Source organism: Fundulus heteroclitus, chromosome 2 (genome assembly GCF_011125445.2).
Source record: "Fundulus heteroclitus isolate FHET01 chromosome 2, MU-UCD_Fhet_4.1, whole genome shotgun sequence".
In the NCBI taxonomy this organism is placed as follows: Eukaryota; Metazoa; Chordata; class Actinopteri; order Cyprinodontiformes; family Fundulidae; genus Fundulus; species Fundulus heteroclitus.
The window spans coordinates 22,491,101-22,514,440 of NC_046362.1; the positions used below are offsets into that span (position 1 = coordinate 22,491,101).

At 40.2% G+C, this 23,340-nt stretch overlaps 2 protein-coding genes across 3 annotated transcripts; one reads left to right on the top strand and one right to left on the bottom strand.

The window, feature by feature from the left end:
• nr1h4 (nuclear receptor subfamily 1, group H, member 4) lies at positions 1 to 15,396 on the top strand. Of its 2 annotated transcripts, none has more exons than XM_036151082.1 (9): positions 1 to 164; positions 4,640 to 5,017; positions 8,365 to 8,505; positions 9,243 to 9,385; positions 9,487 to 9,585; positions 9,676 to 9,775; positions 10,186 to 10,332; positions 14,207 to 14,320; positions 14,437 to 15,396. In XM_036151082.1, exons 1-9 carry the CDS (start codon positions 68 to 70, stop codon positions 14,673 to 14,675), a joined length of 1,458 nt encoding a protein of 485 aa, XP_036006975.1. In that variant the 5' UTR covers positions 1 to 67; the 3' UTR covers positions 14,676 to 15,396. The 2 variants fall into 2 exon arrangements, with proteins under 2 accessions (XP_036006975.1, XP_036006982.1); XM_036151089.1 differs by lacking the exon at positions 1 to 164 and adding an exon at positions 2,274 to 2,700.
• Positions 15,397 to 17,570: 2,174 nt separating this feature from the next.
• Positions 17,571 to 21,727, bottom strand: c1qtnf13 (C1q and TNF related 13). Its single transcript, XM_012876028.3, has 2 exons — positions 21,524 to 21,727; positions 17,571 to 18,838 (listed from the first exon to the last, which is right to left on the bottom strand). The coding sequence occupies exons 1-2, from the start codon at positions 21,552 to 21,554 to the stop codon at positions 17,796 to 17,798; spliced, it is 1,074 nt and encodes a 357-aa protein (XP_012731482.2). The 5' UTR covers positions 21,555 to 21,727; the 3' UTR covers positions 17,571 to 17,795.
• Positions 21,728 to 23,340: the final 1,613 nt, after the last annotated feature.

The window sequence follows — 23,340 nt, forward strand, 5'->3', positions numbered from 1 at the left end:
AGACAAAAACGTGTCACGACCCCTGGCTGTGTGGGATTTTTAAGTTGCTGACAGAAAGCGTTCCTGAATGAATGATTGGGAGGGCCCCGAGATCAATGTGGTGGGACCACTGCAAATCCCACCCAGCGATGAGTTCTCCATCCCTGAGAGCACCCACTTCTTTGGTAAGTGTGAATGGCAGGAACCACACAGACTAATAAATAAATAAATACGAGAAAAGGAAAAGAAAAGGAAAAGGCAACTCTTGAAACACAGTAAAAAAAATGTTTTTAAGTCAATCTTGATGTTAAAAAACGGGAAGCCAGAAGTGGCAGGGGAGGATGTGAGTTAAGGGTGATGCAAGAACAAAAGTAGGTGTGCTCATGCTGTCATGATCGTGATAACAGAAAATCTGCTGCAATTCAGACTGCTGTGATAAAGAGGGCCGTGATTTATAGTTGCTCTCAGAAGTGTGATTTGAAGATGAGACCGTGACAAATTATTTCTAAATTTTTTTCTTAATGAGACATCTGGACTCTGGTTAGGCAGTTCCAAAATATCAATTTGGATGTGTGTTTGGATTCATTAAGATCCTTGGCTTTCTATCAAACATCTGAAGGTTGTTCAGATGCTTGATAGAAAAAACAACAACAACAAAAACATTCTCTTTGGAAGAAAAGTAGCACCAGATCATGATGATGCCACAGTCATGTTATACTTTGAGCACGATGCTCTTTTATTGATGCCCTGTGCAGTTTCTGTGCCAAAGCTGCCTTTTAATAGTTTGCTCCAAATTAAAAAATCTGGTTCCATCGGATCATAACTTGTTCTCCTGCAAGATTTTAGAAGATTTTGGCCAACATTGGATGTTTCCTTCAGGAGAGAATTGGCTTCTGTTTTGTAAGCATACGGTAATCAGTACAGATGTATAGAAATTAAAGGACATTTCTGTCAAATTTAAAGCACAACCAGTACTTTTTGGAAATTACTGCAGCTCCTTTCATGTTACTGTTGTTCTCTTAACCAGTTTACATGTTTGTTTTTACGATAATCTTAGAGTAACGTCCAGTTTTCATAATGTCACTGTTGTTTAATATTTTCTTTAGCTATTGTCTTCAGTGTGCTATGGTATATAGATAGTGCTGTGGATTGTATTCCCTTCTCCAGACTGACACCATTGTACAGTCAGACAAACTTTGGTTTTAACTAAAGTACGCAAATTAGCAAATATCAGGAAGATTTTAATTGGATAGGCAAGTTTTATTTCTGATTAATATGATTTTGTAGGATTTATGTTAGGTTTGTAGGTGACTGAACCCTGAAATTAAATCAAAAGGTGTCCTTTGCCAAAATTTTAGCTTAAGCACATGTTAATGTGCATAATTTTTTAATTTCTTCTCCTAATTGATTTGTTTGATTTTCAGTTGAATTAAAGAGGATTTACATCATATTAATGCTTGGAAAAAATTTACATTTTTATTCATGGCTTCGTTTTTTTGACACCACAAAAACTGGATGTTTTAACAAGGGTGTGTACTTTCGAGAATCGCTGTACAACATCCAGAGCGTCCAGCGTGGATTACCCTTTTATTAAGTTTGACTTTGTTTAATTTATTTCAACATCACAACGTTTAAGGCACAAACTTCTGATAAAGAAAAAACCCCACATAAGCTGATGTAATAGTGAAAGTCAACAATAACAAGAACAGCATAAGTCCATATACAAAGTTATTTTTTTCCCTGATCTCATCCATAGTAATAACTTGAAAACTTGAAAAGGTCTAGACTTTAAAAAAAATGAAAGCTTTACCAACAACTTTTCCAGCATGGATTTCTTTAAATTGTTCAAGGCTAAGCTAACGGACACAAACAGTGCTGACAGTGACTCAGAATCCAAAGAGCTTTAGCTCAGCTCATATCCATAAAATTAAAGGAAGTTCAAAACAATCCCAGCTATAGTTCCTTTAAGACAAGTAGATGGAGCTTTTGGCGTGTCAAGTGTGAGTAAATCTAAGTATCGTCTGCATAGATGCGAAAAGAGGGTAATATTTCCTCCAGGTAAAACACGCAAATCTGTTTAGCACAACTTTTATGCAATAAATCGATGAACAACCAAAGGGCCTTTGGTTCTGTAAAACTGTAAAATGCGCCGGTACAGAAGGTCGTTCCTTCCTACACCAATAACAGTATATGACTTTCTGTGCAAGGACAGGTCACCAGTGGAAGAAAACAAAATCCACCATTCACCCATCCTCATTTGTTCTCACTCAGTATTTAAAAAAAAAAGAAAAAAAAAAGCTTTTCATACATGGTACCGTCAACCAGCCGTGTAGCTGCCGTTCTTAACCCGCCAAATTTGTAAATGAGCCTGTAGCGAAATCCAGACGTCGTACAGTAGCAGTCCGTTCGCGCACAAACTCCTGAATCAGCAAGCTACCTGTAATGATGTAAGGACGCCATAACTAGGTAGTTAATGAATAGCCTCAGCAACCTTTGCTCCCCTTTGGCATTTCTCAACCAGGGAGCAAGATGTTTTCGCATCGTTAGCAAGAGGTCAGATCAACAGGTGTGAGTGGAAGATGATTTTTCTGTTAAAACTCGAGAAAAAGACCGAACTACAAAACACAGCGGGACTGTGGAGGTCAGAGAGCGAAGACTCAGAGTAGTCTGGTGTCTCTGGCCACATGGAGACGGCCATGGTTCAGACCAAGACTTCAAGAGGTCAGTGAATCATTCTTCTCAACAAATAATCATCTGAGGGCATTTCTGTGTTTCGCTGAAGTTATTTCTGTGTGTCTGAATGGACATGAATTATGAATAATATTGCTCTAGAAGCTGGTTCACTGAATTGAACATTTTAACATCCTTATGAGTCAATAGCTTGTTTGGGGTAAGATTACTGTACGTCCCCAGTCTTAAAGACGAGGTGTACTGTGAACAAAGAGGTTGTGAATCATTTATGACTTTATGGCATTTTGTGTTTCCTAGGGTGCTGTCAGCGGGCGAGATGGGTTTTACTAGGAATAGATTCTGCAGGTTGTAGTTTTAATATTGTTAGGTACAGATTTACTACTGTGCTACATTTTGGTTTCTGATTCTAGTGGCGCTAGTTTCATCGTTCTGAGTCCATGTTTCCCTCTCAGATTCTGATGGATCATGTTTCTGCTTGTTTTATATCATTTTGTACATTAGGAAAATCCTCTTGGTTAGTTGAGTCTCGCTTCCAGCACGCCTGGTTTTGTTATCTAATTTTTTTACACCCGCATGCCCATTGTCATCATCTTCCCCAGATCACAATCTTTTCAGATCTTTGTGTTTTATTACCTTCGGGCTGAAGTAGTTTTGCTTTTCATACGTTTGGCTTTGCATTTATATTTCTGGAGTGATACAGGAGAGATATATGGTTTAAACTGACTGGTAAGTGCTCATGGTTTATGTCCTGGTATTCTACCGCCTATGACACTTAAGTTCCACCATTTAAATTCAATGAAATGGTCTCATCCATTAAAGCTGCACTTAAAATTGATCTCCATAATCAGTCCAAGGACTACAGGTGATTTAACACGACAATGACGAATGCACTGATGATTTGCCATGTTTCCTTGCAGTTCCTCTTAGCCACGAGGATCATGTTAGTGTCTGTTGGAGAGGTTGCGAGTTTGTAGTGGACTTCTCCCATATTTTTGGGGGTGGGGGGATTTTCATTCTCAATATGTTATATAGCAAAAATTAAAAAGTAGACTATACATGCTTATGGTGATAATGATATTAAGAGGTAAAATGATGTCCATAAACTGACTTAAAACTCATCCACGTAAATTAAAACAAATAGATTCAAAGATGGAAAGATGTGAATTGGAAATAAGGGATAATCACCTGTTTTCTATTTGTTTTAGTGACTGAAATGAAATCTATGTATGTATGTATGTATGTATGTATGTATGTATGTATGTATGTATGTATGTATGTATGTATGTATGTATGTATGTATGTATGTACTGTATGTATGTACTGTATGTATGTATGTATGTATGTATGTATGTATGTGCTCAAGAGAATATAGTGATATTGACCACAAGCTAGAATTTGTATATAGATGCTGATAAGTTGTGATGGACTTTAGGAAACACATTCAAATAAATGTAAAGTTTTAAAAAAAATCATTATATCAATAAGTCTGGATATGGAAGCATAAACTCTCCACTTATATTGGCATAAGTGGAGAGTCTAAAACTACCAAAAAAAAACATCCTATTATCTTCTAAAAGTAATTCCCTACCAGGCTAATTAACTAAAGTGCCAGTGAACTTGACCGACAAAAAGTACGTTTCACATTTTACTTTGTTGTTTTATGAAAAGTGCTCCTTAATACCAAGTTAGATTATTCTTCACAATGGTAAATTTATTGTTCCTACAGGTGTCACAATACTTTGGGGAAAAAAGTCACTAAAATCTTAGATTTCCTATGGTTCGCTAATCAGTGTAATAACAGAAATGGACCACACGCACAGTGAGAAAGGCCGAATGAAAATGTTGATGCGCAGCACAGGGTGGACTATGTCAACAGGTCCTTTAAATGTGTTAAATCTATGGTTATTCTAGACAACGGTAATATCAGCGTTGCATATTTTCTAAATCATTTCTTTTCTTCCTTCGTCAGACATACTGGCAGATCAAGGCAGTCCCCTTCTCCAGGACTCCGACATCTTGCCGTTCACCTCCTACCCCAGCATGCAGTACCCACCCATGGAGCCAAACATGTCCGCCACTCCATACTACTCCACTCAGAACTATTACCCTCCGTACGGCGGGGACGATTGGTACTCCCACATGGGCTTGTATGAACTGAGGAAGGGACCCCTGGAGGGCAGTTATGGGGTGGATATGGAGGAGGGGTCTTCTGTTGTGCCGGCTGTGTGCAAGAGGAACCGGCACGTGAACCAGGCTGGGAGGATCAAAGGGGAGGAACTGTGTGTGGTCTGTGGAGACAAGGCCTCTGGATACCACTACAACGCTCTCACCTGTGAAGGATGCAAAGGTGTGTGGAGTTTCCACAGGAGATACAGCACTGTGGAAAAGTCTTGCGTCATAAGACTCAAGATCACAGGATATTGCAGCATTGGTCTTTGAATTCAGTCAGACTGGATAAAGGGTGAACAACACATTTCAGGTCTTGCCACAGATTCTTCACTGGATTTAGGACTGGACTTTGACTAGGCCATTCTGATACATGAACATGCTTTGATCTAGATCAGTTGCTCTCAAACTTTTTGATTGCTTTTAGCAGTGTTGTAGTACTCGAGTCCGAGACTCGACCTCGAGTCCGAGTCATTAGCTAAATTTAGAGCCTCGTGACTTGACTTGGACTTGAGCACTGATGACTCGAACTTGGACTCGGACTCCTACATTCAGATCATTCTGACTCGGAAATTGAGAAAAAGACTCGACCTTTTTTATATCGTTAGGCTAAAATTTTAATATGTCATTAGAATATTATTTGGTGTATGATTTTAATATCTAAATTATTAGTGCAATGTGGTGGAGTGTGGATTTTTTTTTTAGTTTAAAAACATGTAGGCTATGCTTACTTTAGTGCGGAACTTGGACTCAACTTGATCAATAGGGACTCGACTCGGACTTGACTCAGACTCAACTCAGATTTTTTTTAATGACTTGGACTTGACTCGGACTTGAACACTGGAGACTCGAACCTGGACTCGGACTCGAGGCATAGTGACTTGACTACAACACTGGCTTTTAGTCAATACCAAGTTCTTCCAACCCCCACCGTTGTGACAGAGATCTTAAAATACTAAAATGTAACAGGTGAATTTTTTCTGTTTGTTGTCACGAGTCACAAAAACCCACAAACAAAACAATCTTTTTTATACATTGAACTGTTCTGGAACAAATCTATGAAGCCTTCATAGAGAAATTATTGTCGGTAAAAATATTATTTGCCGCATTTTATGGTCCATAAACTAAAATCCAAACAAAATGCTTTAAGTTTTGAGGTTGTAACGTGACCTCAAGGCACGAGTGTGGAACAACTTCCAGATGTATGAAGACTTTAGCAAGGCACTGCATTCAGCATAGCTAGCTGAATCTAGCTGATATCCGTTTAAAGTCCAGTCGCAGGCGGTCATGATATTTACATTTTTTACCTAAAAGCTCAGAGACATTTGCCCTGCATTGCAAAGAATCCGTCCTCCATATCTGTAGACCTTTAGAACCTGTTCATGACACCAGTGTTTATTTCTACAGTCCAAACATCTGGGTAAGAATCATATGTGCGCATGAGGCAACAGTGACCAGAGTTACGCAACTTTTAGAGATCTGCGTTGAAATGCATCAGTCCTGCCTGAAGAGGAGGACCTTTCCCCCCAAAATGAAATATTTTTTTATGTCCTTTTAAAGATAGTCTGCTCAAGTGAGGGCTTTTGAAGATCTTGAAAAAGCGCTCGTAAAACATGCTCTAAATGCTGAGGAGGGAATGTTTAATTACCCACCAAGGACAGGGAATAAATCCACGTAGCCTACGACATCAGGCAGGTTCAACAGTGACCGACTGATGCAGACTTTAAAGGTATATAAAAAAAAAAGCCTGAATGACTGTATAAAACAGTGGGAGGGAGCACTTTACGAGTCTTTCCCTGTTCACAAATGATTAACTTGTCTTAAAGCGCCGTTGCGACCTTCAGCAGCCCATCCCTGTGTTTTTTATTATTACATCGTGAATTCGGAGGGATTCCTGTGGCACAGCAGGCTGAAGGGATGAGTGTAATTCCACCCCGCCGCGCCGGACAATGCCAGGAGCGCGGCGGCTGACCTGTGCTGCCGTTTCACCGAGAATAGACACGGGCCTGCGTGGTGACGGCGCCCCGATTGGATTCCTTCTCACCTTTCTCCTGCACAATGCACGAGCAACCTGAGCTCGGCCCCTCGACGCTGCGTTTCATTGTGTTTAACGATGTCAGAATGGCTAACCGCTGTCCTGACGTTAATGAGTTAAAGCGCCGTTTGTTACTATATTTGATGGGTCTAACGGCGTTACGTGGACCAGCCGCCTGGTGGAGGCCAAAGGTTAGAACTGGTTCAAGGTGAGGAGCAGCTAAACAAGCAGCGCAGAGATTGTGCGTGTGTCTTTTCACCTGTTGCCGTCTAAATCAGGGACTTTTCGTGGCCAGGGACCCCTTAGCATTTTTTTCCACAGACCCCTTTAGATTCCTCATGCTGATAGTATTTTTTAAACAGCCCTTTGTACTGTTAATACTGTTACTATTTAATACTGTTAAATAGCACTGATTTGGCTTTTTCCTTACTTGATGAAGTGGATGGAGTTAAATATTTGTCCATTTTGTTACTTAGTTCAACCCCGACATTATCAGCAGTGCCTCCTCAGGCCCACAACATGTTTTTCACACACCCCCAACCCGTGGTTGGGGGACCCCCGGGGTTTCGGGGACCCCAGTTTGAGGGCTGCTGGTCTAGATTAGGCCTAAATGGATTCATCAGTATGACAGTAACACTATCAGAACACCAGTATGAAACTGCTGTTCCTCACAAATAATTAGTCCATATCACACAACTGTGACAGACTGGCGACCTGTCCAGGGTGTACCCCGCCTCTCGCTCATTGACAGCTGGAGATACCCCAATAGGGATAAGCGTGTTGGAAAATGGATGGAGGGATGGATGGATCACGCAACAGTTTAGCCTCTAAAAAGTAGGGAAAACAGGGCAGTATTCCATTGGTGCTCGTTGTTTTTGGGTTTGAGCGTATGCAAAACCAGAACTTAATCTGAAAGGAATGCAGCCCTGATTAAAACCCCCCCTGCTAAAAATAGATTGTTTGGAAAAAGCTGGAATCATAAGAAAATGATAGAACATAACTAGATTGCTAGTTAGCTCATATACTGCCTAAAATATAATATTTTAGATTTATTTTTATAATCGGATGTATTTTCTTGGGTTTATGAGTTAGATAAACAGCAACCATAGCTTCTTACATAAAGTAAAGTCTGAGCTCTGATCCTAGAAGGACATTTCTTGGCATCAATGCCCAGACTCACTAGACTTAGCGGAAGTCAAATGTATTCTCAGGATTTTGTCCTTTCAAGTTACGTCAGAAACCGATGGTGTCATGGAAAGGTGAAGAACGAAGAAGATGATGGGACAACAAGATGATGGGGTCCAAACTGTTAGCTTTTAATGATGCATCTTGTAAATTACCTTTGGGATTTTTAGTTTTTCATTGAAAAAAAAAAGTGCAAATTTTGCAGATCTAAAAAAAACAGATTTTTTAAAGCGTTAGTCCATTTTGAACACAAAACACAGAATGCAACAAACGAAGTGAAGTCACTGTCCTGCTCTGGTCTTGTTCAGGCTTCTTCAGACGCAGCATAACAAAGAACGCCGTGTACAAATGCAAGAGTGGCGGCAACTGTGAGATGGACATGTACATGCGGCGGAAATGCCAGGAGTGCAGGCTGAGAAAATGCAAGGAGATGGGCATGCTGGCAGAGTGTGAGTACCGATGCAGACGTCTTTTAAAACGCAGCTTTGCAGCCGTCGATGTGCGTACATGGTGCTGCCTGGCAGGAAGAGTCTGTCTGGGAGCGAATCCTCATTCTCCGTTCTGACGTGGTCTATTTAATTACCCTGGGATATTATATGTCGCTCATATCACACGACACGAAGGGCTCCGCTTTTGTTTCGGTTCCTGGAAGAGAAGCGGTCTGACAAAATGTTCAGACTAGAAGAAATCAACGTCGCTGACTGCTATGTGGTCAGGAAAATGGCTGTTTTAGCTCTCGCTCTGGTCAATTTTCTAGTTTCAGAAGCCAGTTGTTCTGTTAAAAAGCACAAAATCACTGAAGGACATACTGGACTCCTGTTGCTCATGAATACTTCAGGGCAGCTGTGATCAATATTGCAGCATGGAGGGCCTTCATGATACTATCCGTTCCCGCACTAACAGCTTCGCTAATTAGGCAGGGGAAAAAAAATTAAAGCATTTTCTTAATCCCCTTTCCTTCTTTGAATATGCGCTAAACTTATTTAATCAAATGGTAAAATAAAACAGATACTCAATAAAATGCAACCTACAGGGATCTTGGATGAATTCATGTATTTGATATCAGTAAGGAGTCTTTTCTTTATTGAAAGTTCAAGAGAGTTTGTTTAGTTTTGGAAAGCTTCTCTGGATTAAAAAGCCGTGAGGTGTTTGAGTCAGAAAGTGAAGCCTTCGTCGATGCCTACAGGCCTGCTGACAGAGATCCAGTGTAAATCCAAAAGGCTACGCAAGAACACCAAGACCTCCCCGGGTCGGTCGACAGGAGACGAGACAGAGGGCGCAGACAGCGCCGACAACAAGCAGGTCACCTCAACCACCAGGCTGTCAAAGGTAAACACAGCGTCCTGCAGAGTCCCTGATGAATATAGACAAAGCACATTCAGTCAATCTGCGACAAGAATTTCATGTTTTTTTTCTCTTTTCAAACGTAGGAAAAGGTGGAAATTACTAAAGAGCAAGAAACACTCATGAAGCTCATTCTAGATGCTTACAACAAACATCAAATCCCCCAGGATGTTACCAAAAAGCTGGTACTTGCTCAGCCTGATGCTGAATTATGTTCGCATAATGTGGAATAATTTAATAAAAAAATCATCTTTTTATTCTTGTTTTTCTCCCAGCTACAAGAACAATACAGTACAGAGGAAAACTTTCTCCTCTTGACTGAAATCGCAACAAGCCAAGTTCAGGTGTTGGTGGAGTTCACGAAGAATATTCCAGGTATTTTTCTCCTCTGTTCTTGAGTTTCTTTGGATCAGGGTATATTGCTTTTTTTAATATCTTTTTACCTACTTCATGTAGTCAGACAGGTCCTATTTAAGCGATTCCTTGACTCTACAGATCTGGTAGTTATTAGACCGAGGTGCACCATGTGAAATGAAACTCAGCTTTCCAAAAAAATAAAAAACAAAACTGGGAAAATCTAAGTTTATTCTTAAATTCCCAAAGAGGGTGATCACTGTTTGATTTTGTGGTTTTGTATCTAACACCAAAATGTTGTTTACTGATATAAAACATTTAATGCAATCAAAAGAAATTCAGTAAGGGGGCAAATACTTTGTTACAGGACTGTATCTAATATAGTAAGAGACAGAAAAGTCAGAGAGGTGTATTTTATTTTATTTTTTTAGGGTTTCTGACTCTGGATCATGAAGATCAGATCGCTCTGCTGAAGGGTTCGGCTGTGGAGGCCATGTTTCTGCGTTCGGCTCAAGTTTTCAGCAGGAAGATGCCGAAAGGACACACCGAGGTTTTAGAAGAGAGGATACGCAAAAGTGGTGAGTTTGCTCACTCTATAGAGTACAGGAAAGGTCCAGTTTTGACTGCAAAAATAACAAAAATCTAACAATACAGAGGTTCTCACTCAGCCTTAAAAAAGTCTTAGAAAGCGCTGAATTTAATTTTAGAAGTCTCCTGATCTTGACATGTTTGAAAAACTGAAATTTGAGTAGAGAAAAACATCAGTTTCTTCATTTAAATGTAAAAAACTTAATGACTTAAACAACAACTGCTCTTTTTCATGTAATCATACAATTCTAGGCCATATATTCCATGCACTCATTACAGTTACTAATGCCATATTTATTTATTGATCTATTTTACCTCTGAATTATTCGTTATAATTGTAAACATTTCAGTCTGGACTGAATAAATCAGTTTGTTTTAATTGATCTGGATGACAAAAGTCAGGTGCACAAGTTTGAATGCCATGTGGAAAATATATACATGCAGGCTTAAATGTGTACACACACCCTCACAATATTTGGATGGTTGTCCTTTAAAGGTACGTGCAGATAATAGCGTGTATTCAATCTAAAAAAAAAGTTAGCCTGGGTTTTAAAAAGAAAACTACGTTGGAACCACGAACGTAGCACCTTCTGCTGCATGCCATCCGCCTCTCCGTCTCTTGCTCTGTCAGGTGGAGTCTGGCCAAATCTGGTCGGATTCTTGCTAAATATTTGATCCGCGCGATGCAGCGGAGAGACGTGCGCGTCACCTCCTGATCCCGGGCCGGGTGTCGGTTACACATGCACACGTACACCCTTGGCGGGTTCAGTTTCACTCTGTTCAGGTGTGCCTGCGTTTTTCCAGGCGAAGAACACCAAACCGGACGGGCTGCAGGGCATTAAAACGCACCCGCTGCCTCTCTCCGTTTTCACAAATATCCTCCGTACTGGTGTGCTGGTTTTAAAAATCATTGTTATGCGTGTGAAGTGTCATCGTGTCAAACTGGTCGGACAGTTAGACAGCAGCGGTGACGGCAGAAGTATGTGTGTGTCACTGAGTCCCTCAACTCCTGGGTGAATGGTGGGGATAAGAGATATTCACACTAAAGGCCAGTCGGGGAGGAAAAGGCAGCAAAGCTGTCTGAAGAGACCATTGTTTCTTATCACAACATCAAAAGTGCCATTGTGCGCTTCTTTCCCTCTGAGGCCCACTGGCATTTCTGAAAGCTCCATGATGATGATGATGTGGATGACGATGATGATTATGATAATGATGTCTCCAGGCAGACAGACGCCCTCAGCTCGCTTGACGAGCCTCAACTGCCTCCAAGCATTAAACAGGAAGATGGCTGAAAACAAAAAACACTGAACACTTTTTGCTTTTTCGTCACGCCTAAATCTTCCGGCTTTTTATTTTTTTATTTTGTGGCCTTCATGAATTGGTTCACATTGGTGGGGAAGGATTTTGGTGTACTCTTCCTTGCACAGTCCAGCCTCCATGGAACATTGACTCCAAAACATTGACTAGGTCATTCCAAAACATTCATCTGTTTTTTTTGTTTTGTTTTTTTCCTTTTTCAGTGGGTTTCAGAGTCTTTCAGTGGTGGACTTGATGAGCTGCTTTGGATCATTGTACTACTGCACAACACAAGTGTGCTTGAGCTTAAAGGTTTTATATCATGCTTTTTTTAAGCTTACCAAAGTCAACTATATGCACATATATGATGAAATATTGCCTTTGGCATTACAGAGTATTCATTTGTTATGAAATAGGAGTTGTTTTCTGGTGCTTTTTTCCAATCTGGAAGAAAGACGCTTTTCTCTGCTGCAACGCCACTTCTCCCCATGTGGGGTCGCCCTAGAGCCGCTGCAGCATGGTATCAAAAAGAGGAGTTGCTATTGATGTGCAGATTAGGTGCTAAAAGAGCTACTTCATCTCAACTTTGAGCAGAAATGATGACCCTATGCCTCACATCACCGCTCATTGGTGTTGTTTGCTGGGCAGGGGCGGTGCACTCAACATAAGTACTTCCTAGACGGGTTGGGTCCTGGTCAGAGAGCAAGATTCAGGAGGATTACTCAGACAGGCATTAATCAAGCAAAATACCACTTTGGGTATGAAAGAATAGCATCATAAAATAGTTAATTGCTCATAAAAGTTGATTTTGCATGATACATGTCCTTTAAGGTCATGAACTGATAGCAAGTTTCCCTTCTTGATTTTCTGCTAGAGAGCTGAATCTGCTGCAATAGAAAACATTTCATTACTTGAGAAACTTTATGTTAACAGCACCTACAGTCACCTAAGTGGTCTGGCTGTTGACTCACTGCTTGAGCCATGGCGTCTTGTTTTGTCATAAATTCTCTTGCTTCAGTTTTATGCTGTTTCTCCCTTTAAGCTACTTTTCTAAGTTGTTTCATGATGCTGGAGAAAATTGTGTTTCCCACCCAGAGGCGGCTTTTGACCATGAAGACAGATTTCTTTGCATTTGTACTTCCATGGATCTCACCTACTTGCAGAGATGAACTTTGTAGAAAAAAGAAATTCCCTCCACCCTCTTTCTGTTACTAATCAGCTGTCAGACCTGTGTTGGAAACTTTCCTGTTAAAACTGCTTTTTTCAATCAAGAAAAAAATTCAGATATTTCCCAAACTGTTTAGTTGTTTGTGCTACATCATCATCCTGATCATCCTCAGGAAATTGCATTTCTGTTTTTTTGAGGGTGTGACTCAACAGGCTCTTTGGGTGTCAAACTAAGTTTGACACAGTTTCAATATTTGATATTGAAATCAGATTGTTTAAATTTGTTAAAGGGCCATTTCAAATTAAAGCATGATTTAATATGTTGTAAAAACAATGAAAATTAAAAATGTTAAAAAATGTAAATATATATCGCGATTATAACATTTTAATTGACCTGTATAATGTATTTATTCAACCTTTTTTTTAACCTTAAAGCAAGTTTAGAGAGCAACATAATTTTAGTTCTCCATGGTCCACCGACTAAATGCAACAAATGGTTCTTTTGATAATATTGACTCAAAGACTGCTTAAACGGTAGCTGTTACTAAAAGCTGTTGCTTCTTCCTTGCCCTCTTTGAGGCTTTAGTTGTGACTCTAAATAATCACTATTTTGACTTGCGCTCAGATATTTAGTTTTTGCATATAATATATTTATAGATTTTTTAAAACACAAATATTTTAAATCCTTCCTTTTCACATGTAAATCATACAATCGTGGTCTATATAGAGTAGAGGTGTATATACCCCTCTACTTTATTTTAGAAGACTCAAGATTGCCTGCTTGTATAAAGCCATTGTATTTGGCAAAACGGTCAAGATCAAATGGAGAAAAATAGTGGAAAAAAACCAAACAAACAGGACAGAGGAGCAGCCCCTCTGTCCTCACACCTCTGGGAGGAGAAGAGAAATTGCTCCCTGGATCACGATGCAAATACGTGGACTTTGAAGCTTATTGCCGCAGATAAATGCATATTTGTCTTGGTGCTTTTCTGTACCAGCCTGAAGAATGAGAATCGCTCCGTGCAGCAATCAAAAGTGAAGAGATGGCATCATACAAGCAAACTAGATGACCATGTAGGCTACGGAGATTATTATACAATACCAAAAATACTTTCTCCCCTCATATATATATATATATATATATATATATATATATATATATATATATATATATATATATATATATTTAATATATATATATTTTATATATATATATTTTATATATATATATATGTATAGATAGATAGATATATAGATATAGATAGATAGAGATATAGATAGATAGATAGATAGATATGCAAAGTGGTTCTTAGTCATTTAACATTTCAAAAACACTTACTTCAAACCTTGATTATTTCAAATAAGTAATTTCTTACACATGGATTAATGCTGTTTCTGCAGGTATATCGGAAGAATTCATCACGCCCTTGTTTAATTTTTACAAAAGTGTTGGTGAACTCCATATGGTGCTGGAGGAACAGGCTCTCCTCACTGCAATAACCATCCTGACACCAGGTGAGCCATCTTTTACTTCCGTCTGCTGTTCTTCCTGGTAGTTATTGCTATGCTTTTAATGTCCATACCCCTTGAAAGCTTACTGTACAAACAGTGTGCTCCGTATTCCTCCCCAGACCGGCCTTTTGTAAAGGACCAGCAGGCTGTGGAGCGACTGCAGGAGCCCATGGTGGACCTGCTGAAGAAGCTGTGCCTTCTGCAGCATCCGCAGGAGCCGCAGTACTTTGCTCGCCTCCTGGGGCGGCTGACGGAGCTGAGGACTCTCAACCACCACCACGCAGAGATGCTCACTTCCTGGAGGGTGAACGACCACAAATTCACCCCGCTGCTCTGCGAGATCTGGGACGTGCAGTGAGGCACGGCGAGCAGGGAAGAAGAGATGGACGTTCCAGCAGGGGAGCCAGTTAGTACTGCGGGATTCAGTTCCTGAACATCCCATTCGCTTTGGTTGTGCCTGACTTTATTAGCAGGTTATGGTAACATATGCGTATTATAACAGATCTTTTTTTATGTTCAAGCTTTATTACTGATATTTGGCTTTAAAGCAAACATTAGAAATACTCTTTTTTTGCCTTTTGGGGGTTATTTTATAAAACAAATTGATGAGTCAAAGAAGTACAAACACTGGAAATTATTACAAAGCCAAGAAGCAGGTTGTAAGATATTTAGATTAGTGTTTTATAATGGCTTTGTTTTTTTGTGTGACACATAAAAAGGTACATTTTATGTATCCGCCTTAATATTTGACATTTCCAGGGAAAGGTTTTACATGGCAGCCTTTGTTATACCACAGAGGATACATCACTGGAAACAAATAATATACCCTATTTCGTATAAAATGTGTGTAAATCCAATTGGATTGCCTAAAAAAAACTTTCCAAAGAATAATCAAATGCCAAAGTATTTATTTCCTTTATGAAATAAATCCTTTATTTAATCTCAGAGAACGCATTATTTTTTATTTATGACTGTAGTTGACTTTGTAAGAGCAGGAACGTCTCAATAAGAGGACTGTAACATATCAGACAATTTTATAATAGCCAATAAAAATTGTTTAATAAAGATTTGGAACAATTTTCAGCATTATATTTTTCTTTTTTATACCTTTCTTACTTACTTATACCACTATAGGCTTGTCTTCAATATGCTAGCCTGAATCTCTGCCCTCTGGAACTTAACTACCCAGAACTAAACCATCAGTCTTTGGGGTGTTTGTTGAGGGTGTTTGGTGTATTTAATTACGACTGTCGTCTCTCAGAGAGCCCCCCTAGAAATCTGCCCTCACAGAAGCAAACAGCAAAAAAAATAATAAAATACACCAAGACCTCAGCCAGGGAGCAGAACCTGACCGTTTTTGGCTTATTAATTATACATTATCATGTCCCTGTTCGGGTGCCATCTTGTTGTTGTCACAATAAGCTGACGACCAGTTGGAAATATTAAAAATAAATAAATATCTAATTCGATCAGTAAATACGACATAAAAGAACAAGTGAGGTGTTTGGAAAGGAAGTTAGACAAAGCACAGAGAGGTAAGAATCTATTCAGAGAAAATCCTGCAACTGTTTCTCTATGTTTAGCAAGTACAGAAGAGGATTAGGGCCATTCAAAAAAAAAAAAAGAAAGTCTATTCATTTCTGACTTTTTTCTCAGAATTCTGAGATTAAAGTAAAAATTCTGAATTCTGACTTTTTTTTTCATAATTCTGACTTTAATCTCAGAATTCTGAGAAAAGTCAGAATTGAATAGACTTTTATTTTATTTTTTTTTTAATGGCCCTGATCCTCTTCCGTATATTCAGGGTGCTCAGGCAACTTTTTTTGTTTAAAGATTGACTAGCAACAAATTTAGGCACTTCTACTGTTGTTTGAGATTTTGGGAGACACTGAGGTGAAAGCAACTATAGTTCTACCTCTACTCCATGAGCACCAGGTGCTGCCATGCATAAGTCCGTACAAACGGCCCAGTCTTTGCACAACCATCCCTACCAGCTGCCGTTAGGACAGAAGATACTCACTCTCCTTGCCCAGACAGCAAATGGATCAAACATGCAAGAAACTGCCAAATAATATAAATTGTCTACAAAAAAACAAACAAACATCTCAATCTTTTTCACACATGGATTTGCTTTTATGTAGAACATATCCATTGTGCCTCCTGCAGGATTTTTAGGATTGTTGTGCTGAAATGTGAAAACCTCTGGATGGTCTAAAGTGTTTACACCCTGCAACGGGTTTTTTTCCATGATTGCCCTACATTTAGCTCCATCCATCTTCCCATTCACCCCAACCAGCATCCCGGCACCTGCAGAAAAGAACAGCATCTGCACAGCATGATGCTGCCACCACCGTGTTTCACAATGTTTTCTGGGTGAAGTGAACATTCTTCCACCTGTTTGCTGTGTCTTCAACTTGACTTGCAGCAAATTGGGCTTTTGGCGGCTATATTTGATCAACAAAGGCATTTTTTCACAACTTTTTTAAAAAGGCTAGCTTTTTAGTGGATGACGTGACAAATAGATCCTCTTACCTGAGCTGGGGATCTTTACAGCTCCTCCAGAGTTACGATGGGCCTCCTGGCCGCCTCTCTGGTTACCCAGGCTGTCGGTTCTGTCTCAGCTGTGCCTCATCTATTTAGATCTTCAGATGACGGATGGAACCGTGCTCCATGAGATGTTCACACATCAGAACATTGTTTTATACGTTAATCCTACTTCTCCTTATGCAACTGGGGCCCAGTGGGTGGCGTAGTTGTTCCAGTTTCTCCCTGTCTCCCGTCAACATGCCTATAAAATGCTATATAAATTCAGTCAATTCGCCACTTCATCATCCCAGACATGCAGTCTTCCTGGGCCTCCATGATCACGAATGTTCTTCAACAAACCTCTGAGGCCTTCACAGAACAGTTGGATTTATACTGAGATTAGATTACAGGCGGACTCTGGTCACTAATGCAATGACTGCTGACAATGTAGAGGTATCAGAATAAAAGGTGAACATCATCTATCGTTTTCCTTCCTCTTCACTATTAAGCAACACTTTGTCTTGGTCAATCAAATTACATATATCTGCAGAAAATTTGAAGTAACATAAAAAACATATTTGCAAGGTAATGTATTTTAACATTACCACTTTTTATTCTAAGGAATTTATATAGTATTGATTTACACAAAACACTGAAAGAGACTGCGACATGACCATGATGTGTTTTTAAAGCAAGCTGTTTTATTAAGTAAAATATACATAATTTACATTCTTGTTCTGGCCACAGGATCACGGTGATGCGTCAGAACCTGCTGCTGGGCATTGTGCGTCATTCTGTCTCGTAGCGCCATCTGGTGGAAAACAAAAAACCCGAAGAAAATACAAAACAAAAGCAAACACTACAAACTCGCCTCATACGTCCACATTTAAATCACTTAATTTCCCCCACAGACCCAGGCATTCACCACAGACAGCATCGCAGACAGAGTTGTTTAAAGGTGGGGTCTGTCTGGGTTGTTGGGGGTCGTTTCCTCAGAGGGGTAGACCAGGAAGCCAGAGAAGGTGGTGTACCTTCCCTGGTTGCTGTAAACGGCGTAGCGTTTGTCCTGCTGGCTGTACAGCCACACCGTTTCCCCCCTGCTGAGCTGCAGCATCAGGCTCTGGCTCTGCATCTCTCTCCTCTTCGACGTGTCCTCGTCGAACACCATGGCCTGCACCTGCCCGCTCCCGGTCATCAGCTTCACGGAGACGGCCTTGCGAGGGTGTTTGCCCACCGTGAAAGCGAAGAAGTACACCCCGGGGACGCGGCACGTGAACAGGCCCGAGGTTTTGTTGAAGTGGCCCCCTATGTTGACAAATTCCACGTCGAAGGTCAGGGGAGGCTTGGCGTGGTGCCTGCCGTTCTGACCCACGAGCGTGGACGTCCGGGCCGCCGAGAAGGCCGACCGCGGCCGCTCCACAGCCTCAGGCGGGCAGTCGGGGTAAAACAGAGCGGGCGAGGAGAGGTGGTTGCTGACATGAGCGGCTGGCTGAAGCTTTGGGTACACCAGATAACCAGAGAAGGTGATGTAAGGGCCAGCGTTGCTGTACACGGCATACTGGGGACTCTGCTGCAAAAGCAGCCACACGGTGTCCATTTCCTTCAAACTTATCATCACACTCTGGCTTTGGACCTTCCGGCCAATCCTGCGGTAGTCATCATAAGCGATGGCTTGCACCTCCTCCCCGTTCTTCACCAGGATGACAGAGAGCAGCTTGCCGGGGAACTTCCCCACAGAAAAGGAGAAATAATAAGCCCCGGGGATGCGGCAGCGGAAGTGGCCGGTGTCCGGATTAAAGTCCCTTCCGGTGTTGACCAAGAGCTTGTTGAAAGTCACGGCTTTCTGCTTGCCTCCCACCACGCTGCTGGTCTGAGCGGCGGAGAAGGCGGATCCGAGGCCCGTGGCCACGGCAGGCCCGTAAAGGGACGACGCTCCTCCAGAGTACAGGGCGACAATAAAGAAACATGCCAGGTGTGAGTGGGAACTCCAGGAACCTGAAAGCAACAGAAACAGAAGATGATACAGGAAGATGACACACTGGGGCACACAAGGATGTCCAAAATGCAACATTGTTCCTGAGATATTTTGTGGAAAGGTCATTGTTCGGTCTTCTTCCAGAAAGACTGATGAAGGGGACAAGTCACCGTTAGCTTTGTCCTCAGAGCAATCCGGCAAATATTCAATATTTGCCATTTTAGTTCAGATTACTAATAGTTTACAGTGATGCCAACCATGACATAGTTTAACACTTTGGATTAGACGCAACAATAATTAAAATGCCATTAAAAATACGATTACTTAGAATAAGGGTTACCAAAGTGGGGGTGGCGGGATGATTTGATTCTGATACACTAAAAAGTTTTTTATTTTTTTATTTGTGAAACCGGTACCAACGTATAACTTTACAAGATGCTCAACACTCCTATTTTTTTGTCAGAGCTCATAAAAAAGTACTATTTTACTTTCATAATTTTACACTTTATTCTCAATTTACACTTTATTCCCATAGTTATCGAAATGGACCGTGTTTCTCCACTCAAAGCTAGAAGTAAATTGGTTGCAGCAGCACACTTCCTGCCACTTCTGGATTATGGAGATGTTTTATATATGAATGCTTCAACCAAATGTCTGAAATCTTTGAATACTGTTTATCATTGTGCTTTAAGGGTTTATAACTGGGAGTAGGACGTTGACACATCATTGTGATTTGTATGCAAAAGCTGATTGGCCTCCTTTAAGTGTTCGGAGAAACAATCATTTGATGATCCTGATCTATAAATCTCTACTTGTACTAACACCAACTTACTTAAGCTCTCTTTTGCATAGATCTAGTAGTTTCACATGCTTTACGCTCAAATGACTTTATCCTTCTACATGTTCCTCGTGTTCGAACTGATAAGGAAAGAAGCATTCAGTGTGTTGGCTCCTATAGCGGTGAATCAGCTCCAGTCTGAGCTCAAGATGTCAGAAACTATTTCATTGGACTTATTTGCGAGCGGTTCTTAAAGATAGACAAGTCCAAAGAAAGATCTCAGAAACTATGGCGACCTCTGTAAAAGATTACAAAAATCTGTCTCCTGGGACGTTAAAATGAAATAAATTCAGAGTGATTTAAAACTTTTTCACAGTACTATAGTTCATCTCATTGGATATTAGTAATAGCAAGGCTGCGGAAAACTACTCGTCAATTAGCTCATACTGTATTTTCGTCATTCTTTGTCCTCCACTTGTACATTTTCCCTCTGAGTGAAAAAGCAGTCCAAAATAAATAAATAAAATTTAATTGAATTTAAACTACTTTTAGAAACCCCAGAAAATTACTTATCAAAGAACTTTTCAAAGAGTGTAAGAAAGTCTAGCTGTTTGTAAATATCATGAAATTATAGTGATGCTTTAATGTTTTTCACGCTACATTACATTTAGTTGATTTGATCTGTACAGAAAAGAGGCATTTCTTAGAACCAGACAAGCTGCTTCCCCATCTCTGTTTGTACCGGCAGCTTTTACAGCTTCATATGTGTCCAAGTTAGATGTTGTGCCGTAGGCTGTTTTACACCAGCTGACTGTGAAACAACTGCAGATCAGAAAAGCTCTGCAAGAGAGATTTCCCCCAACACTGCTACTGTTTTCCGTTTGCTGATAAAATTCAGTTTCTCCAAACTGTATCGTTCACAATCAGCTCAGATCACCGCCTGCGTGAAAGAGTCAGACTCTGATGGGGACGAGTTTTGTCCATAACCCCCCATAGCAGTCACGCCGATCATCCCCTGTATCTGAATTAAAAGACGATAAGGATGTCTGGCCACTATGTTGACATAAAATCTGAGCGCTCAGAGTAAGCGGCAGCGCCTGTAATGCGACTGATGTTTCTGTTTTCCTTGTGCGCCGGGGGAAAAAAGAGCTGCATTAGGTGCTGGTTCATCTGTTCCTGTGTGTGCAGAACAATGGAGAATATCAAAGGCTTCGGCAAGTTGGAACAGAAAATGTAAAAAATATATATATATATTAGTTATTGCCATGATGTGTAAGTAAGAAGATGAAAAGAAATGTCACTATTTTAATTTCTGATAAATAAAACGTTTTGACATTTTGGACTCTACATTCACTTTTCTTCAGAACAGTATTTTTGTTTTCCTACATTTACTAAAAATATTAACTTAAAGCTCAGAGACGTGTTTCTGTAACTGCCTCAAAAACAATAGAAAGCGTGCAGATCTTATTACTGACCTCTCGTGTTAGTGTTTTAGTGAAGACCACCTGCCCCAGAACTGATTCACGGCCAAAACCAGATGATACCAAAAAGACTGGTCATTAAAACCAAAGCATTAGCTCATAAAAGCATCATTCTGCCTAAGATGCGTTCTAATGGCTATTAATGCCGTACCAGAAAGTCCAGGGCAAATATGCAAAAAGTCCACATTTGAACATTTTAAGGGGATCTAGAGAAACATGTTGACCTTATATTTGAAAAAAAAAAAAAACTACACGCATGAAAACAAATACAATTTGATGATAAATATGTGTTTCTAGCTTTATATCAAAACAACAATATAAAATAACATGGTGTGATAGACATTTAATTTTATTACTACTCCCCCCCCCACCACACACACACACACACACATATTTCTAATAAAAGTTATCACCATCTGCATTTTAAACCAAGACAACAAACCCACCTGCTGAGGTAAGGTGGCGCAGAAGTTGCATGCTGGACTCAGTCCCGGTCAGACCTGTTCCAGTAATTTTTGCTGCTCTGTTAATGTAACCGTCTCCCGGCGGAACAAAGATTTTGTTCAGGCAGAAATGTTGGGAGGAGGAGCTCCGGTCCTCCAGTCTGATCCATAGTTAGGATGCGGGCGGTAAAGGTAAATGCAGCTGAACTTTGCAGACTCGCTTGCCTCCAGAGTTGTTAAGTCTAACTCAGCGTTGTTTGGTCTGCCACATGCTGCAGCTGATATGAGACTCTAATTCTTGCAGGTTCAAGAAAAAAAAAGAAAAAAAGAAAACATTGCTTGGATGCTCAAATTTAAAATGAAGGAAAGTACCAATATGTCCGTGAAAGAAGGTAAAGTTCTGTCGCAGCGATGCAGAGAATGCTCTTTGGATGTGACACAGTGATGTAATCAAACAAAATGTTGTGATTACTTTAAGGTCACATACTGGACTCCAAAGACTAATGTGCTTGTGTAAAATAAAATACGTGTTAGCCAGTTAATTGCAAAGATAACAGGAGCACACAGTTACAGATTTCTTCTATTTCTGCCTTTTTGTCTCACTTTAAATGTTTCAAACAGCAAGATCATTTTAATAGATAATCTGAGTAAATACAAAATGCCTTTTAAAATGTATGATTTTCTTTTTATTAAGGAACAAATGGCTACAGAATTTAACCTCTTAAGACCTGAGAACATTGGTCCAAACATATGCTTTGAGACACATTCGAAAAGAGGCAGAAAAGATCAGTTTCTCTTTAAACATGTGTTTGAGCAGTTGTCAACCTCATTTAAAGATCTGTCAGGAGAAAGAAAAATATATGTTTGAAGAGAAAGTGATCCCTTTCAGGCATGAAAAAGCCTATGTTTAGACTTCAATTATCAGGTCTTAAGAGGTTAAACCAGTCTGGCTCTATGTTACAAAGTGGTTGCCCCTCTTAAACCTCCTCACTGGTTGTGTCAGCCCTGGTTGAGAAAAGCTCCATCAAGGATGTGAAGTAAGTGTCTTTCTCTTTACAGAATTGTTTCTAGTCAACAGCACGTGCAAGAGTTTAGAGCATGAACAACCTGTTTAATGTCACTCCACGGGATCTTGGTCAGATTAAGTCCGGACTTTGACTAGGCCACTCCAAAATGTTTTTTTTTTTTAATTTTGTTTGTTTTTACAGAGCCGATCAGAATCTGGTCTCCTTCAGATTTGCTGTCACAGGGCAAAATTCATGGTTCCATCAATGACAGAAGGGTTGTCCAGGTTCTAATGCAGAAAAGCAGCCCTAGATCACACTACCACCACCACCATGTTTGACTGAAATTTTGTTCGTTTGAAACCAGATGTGGTAGGACTTACACCAACCAAAAAGTTTTACGTTTGTTTTGTTAGCCTATAGAAAAAGTTTTCCTAAAAGTCTTTGGGACATCATGATGTTATTTTTTTAGCAAATGTGAGATGGGCCTTCGTGTTCTTTTTTGGTCAGCAGAGGTTTTGACCCGGAGCTCTCCCATAGATCCATTTGGCCCGCGTCTCTTTTTTTCTTTCTTGCTGTTGAACGGAGTCATGTGAGGCTCCAGTGTTTTAGATGCTGTTCTGGCTCTTTTGTGACCTCCTGGATGAGTTGTTGATACTCTCTTGGTATAATTTTGGTAAGTTGTTCGGCACTGTTTCATTTTTCTGCATTTCTGGATGATGGCTCTCACTGTGGATCACTGGAGTCCCAAAGCCTTTGAAAACAATTGAACCATTTCTGTCATGACACGCATTGATTTTGTTTTTTAATCTTGAA

Coding starts and splice junctions, on each gene's coding strand:
- nr1h4 (XM_036151082.1), top strand. CDS start 68: ATGAATGATTGGGAGGGCCCCGAGATCAATGTGGTGGGACCACTGCAA. Junction 165..4,639: donor TGAGAGCACCCACTTCTTTG/GTAAGTGTGAAT, acceptor TTCCTTCGTCAG/ACATACTGGCAGATCAAGGC. Junction 9,586..9,675: donor AGGATGTTACCAAAAAGCTG/GTACTTGCTCAG, acceptor TTTTTCTCCCAG/CTACAAGAACAATACAGTAC.
- c1qtnf13 (XM_012876028.3), bottom strand. CDS start 21,554: ATGCAACTTCTGCGCCACCTTACCTCAGCAG. Junction 18,839..21,523: donor GCGCCACCTTACCTCAGCAG/GTGGGTTTGTTG, acceptor TGTTGCTTTCAG/GTTCCTGGAGTTCCCACTCA.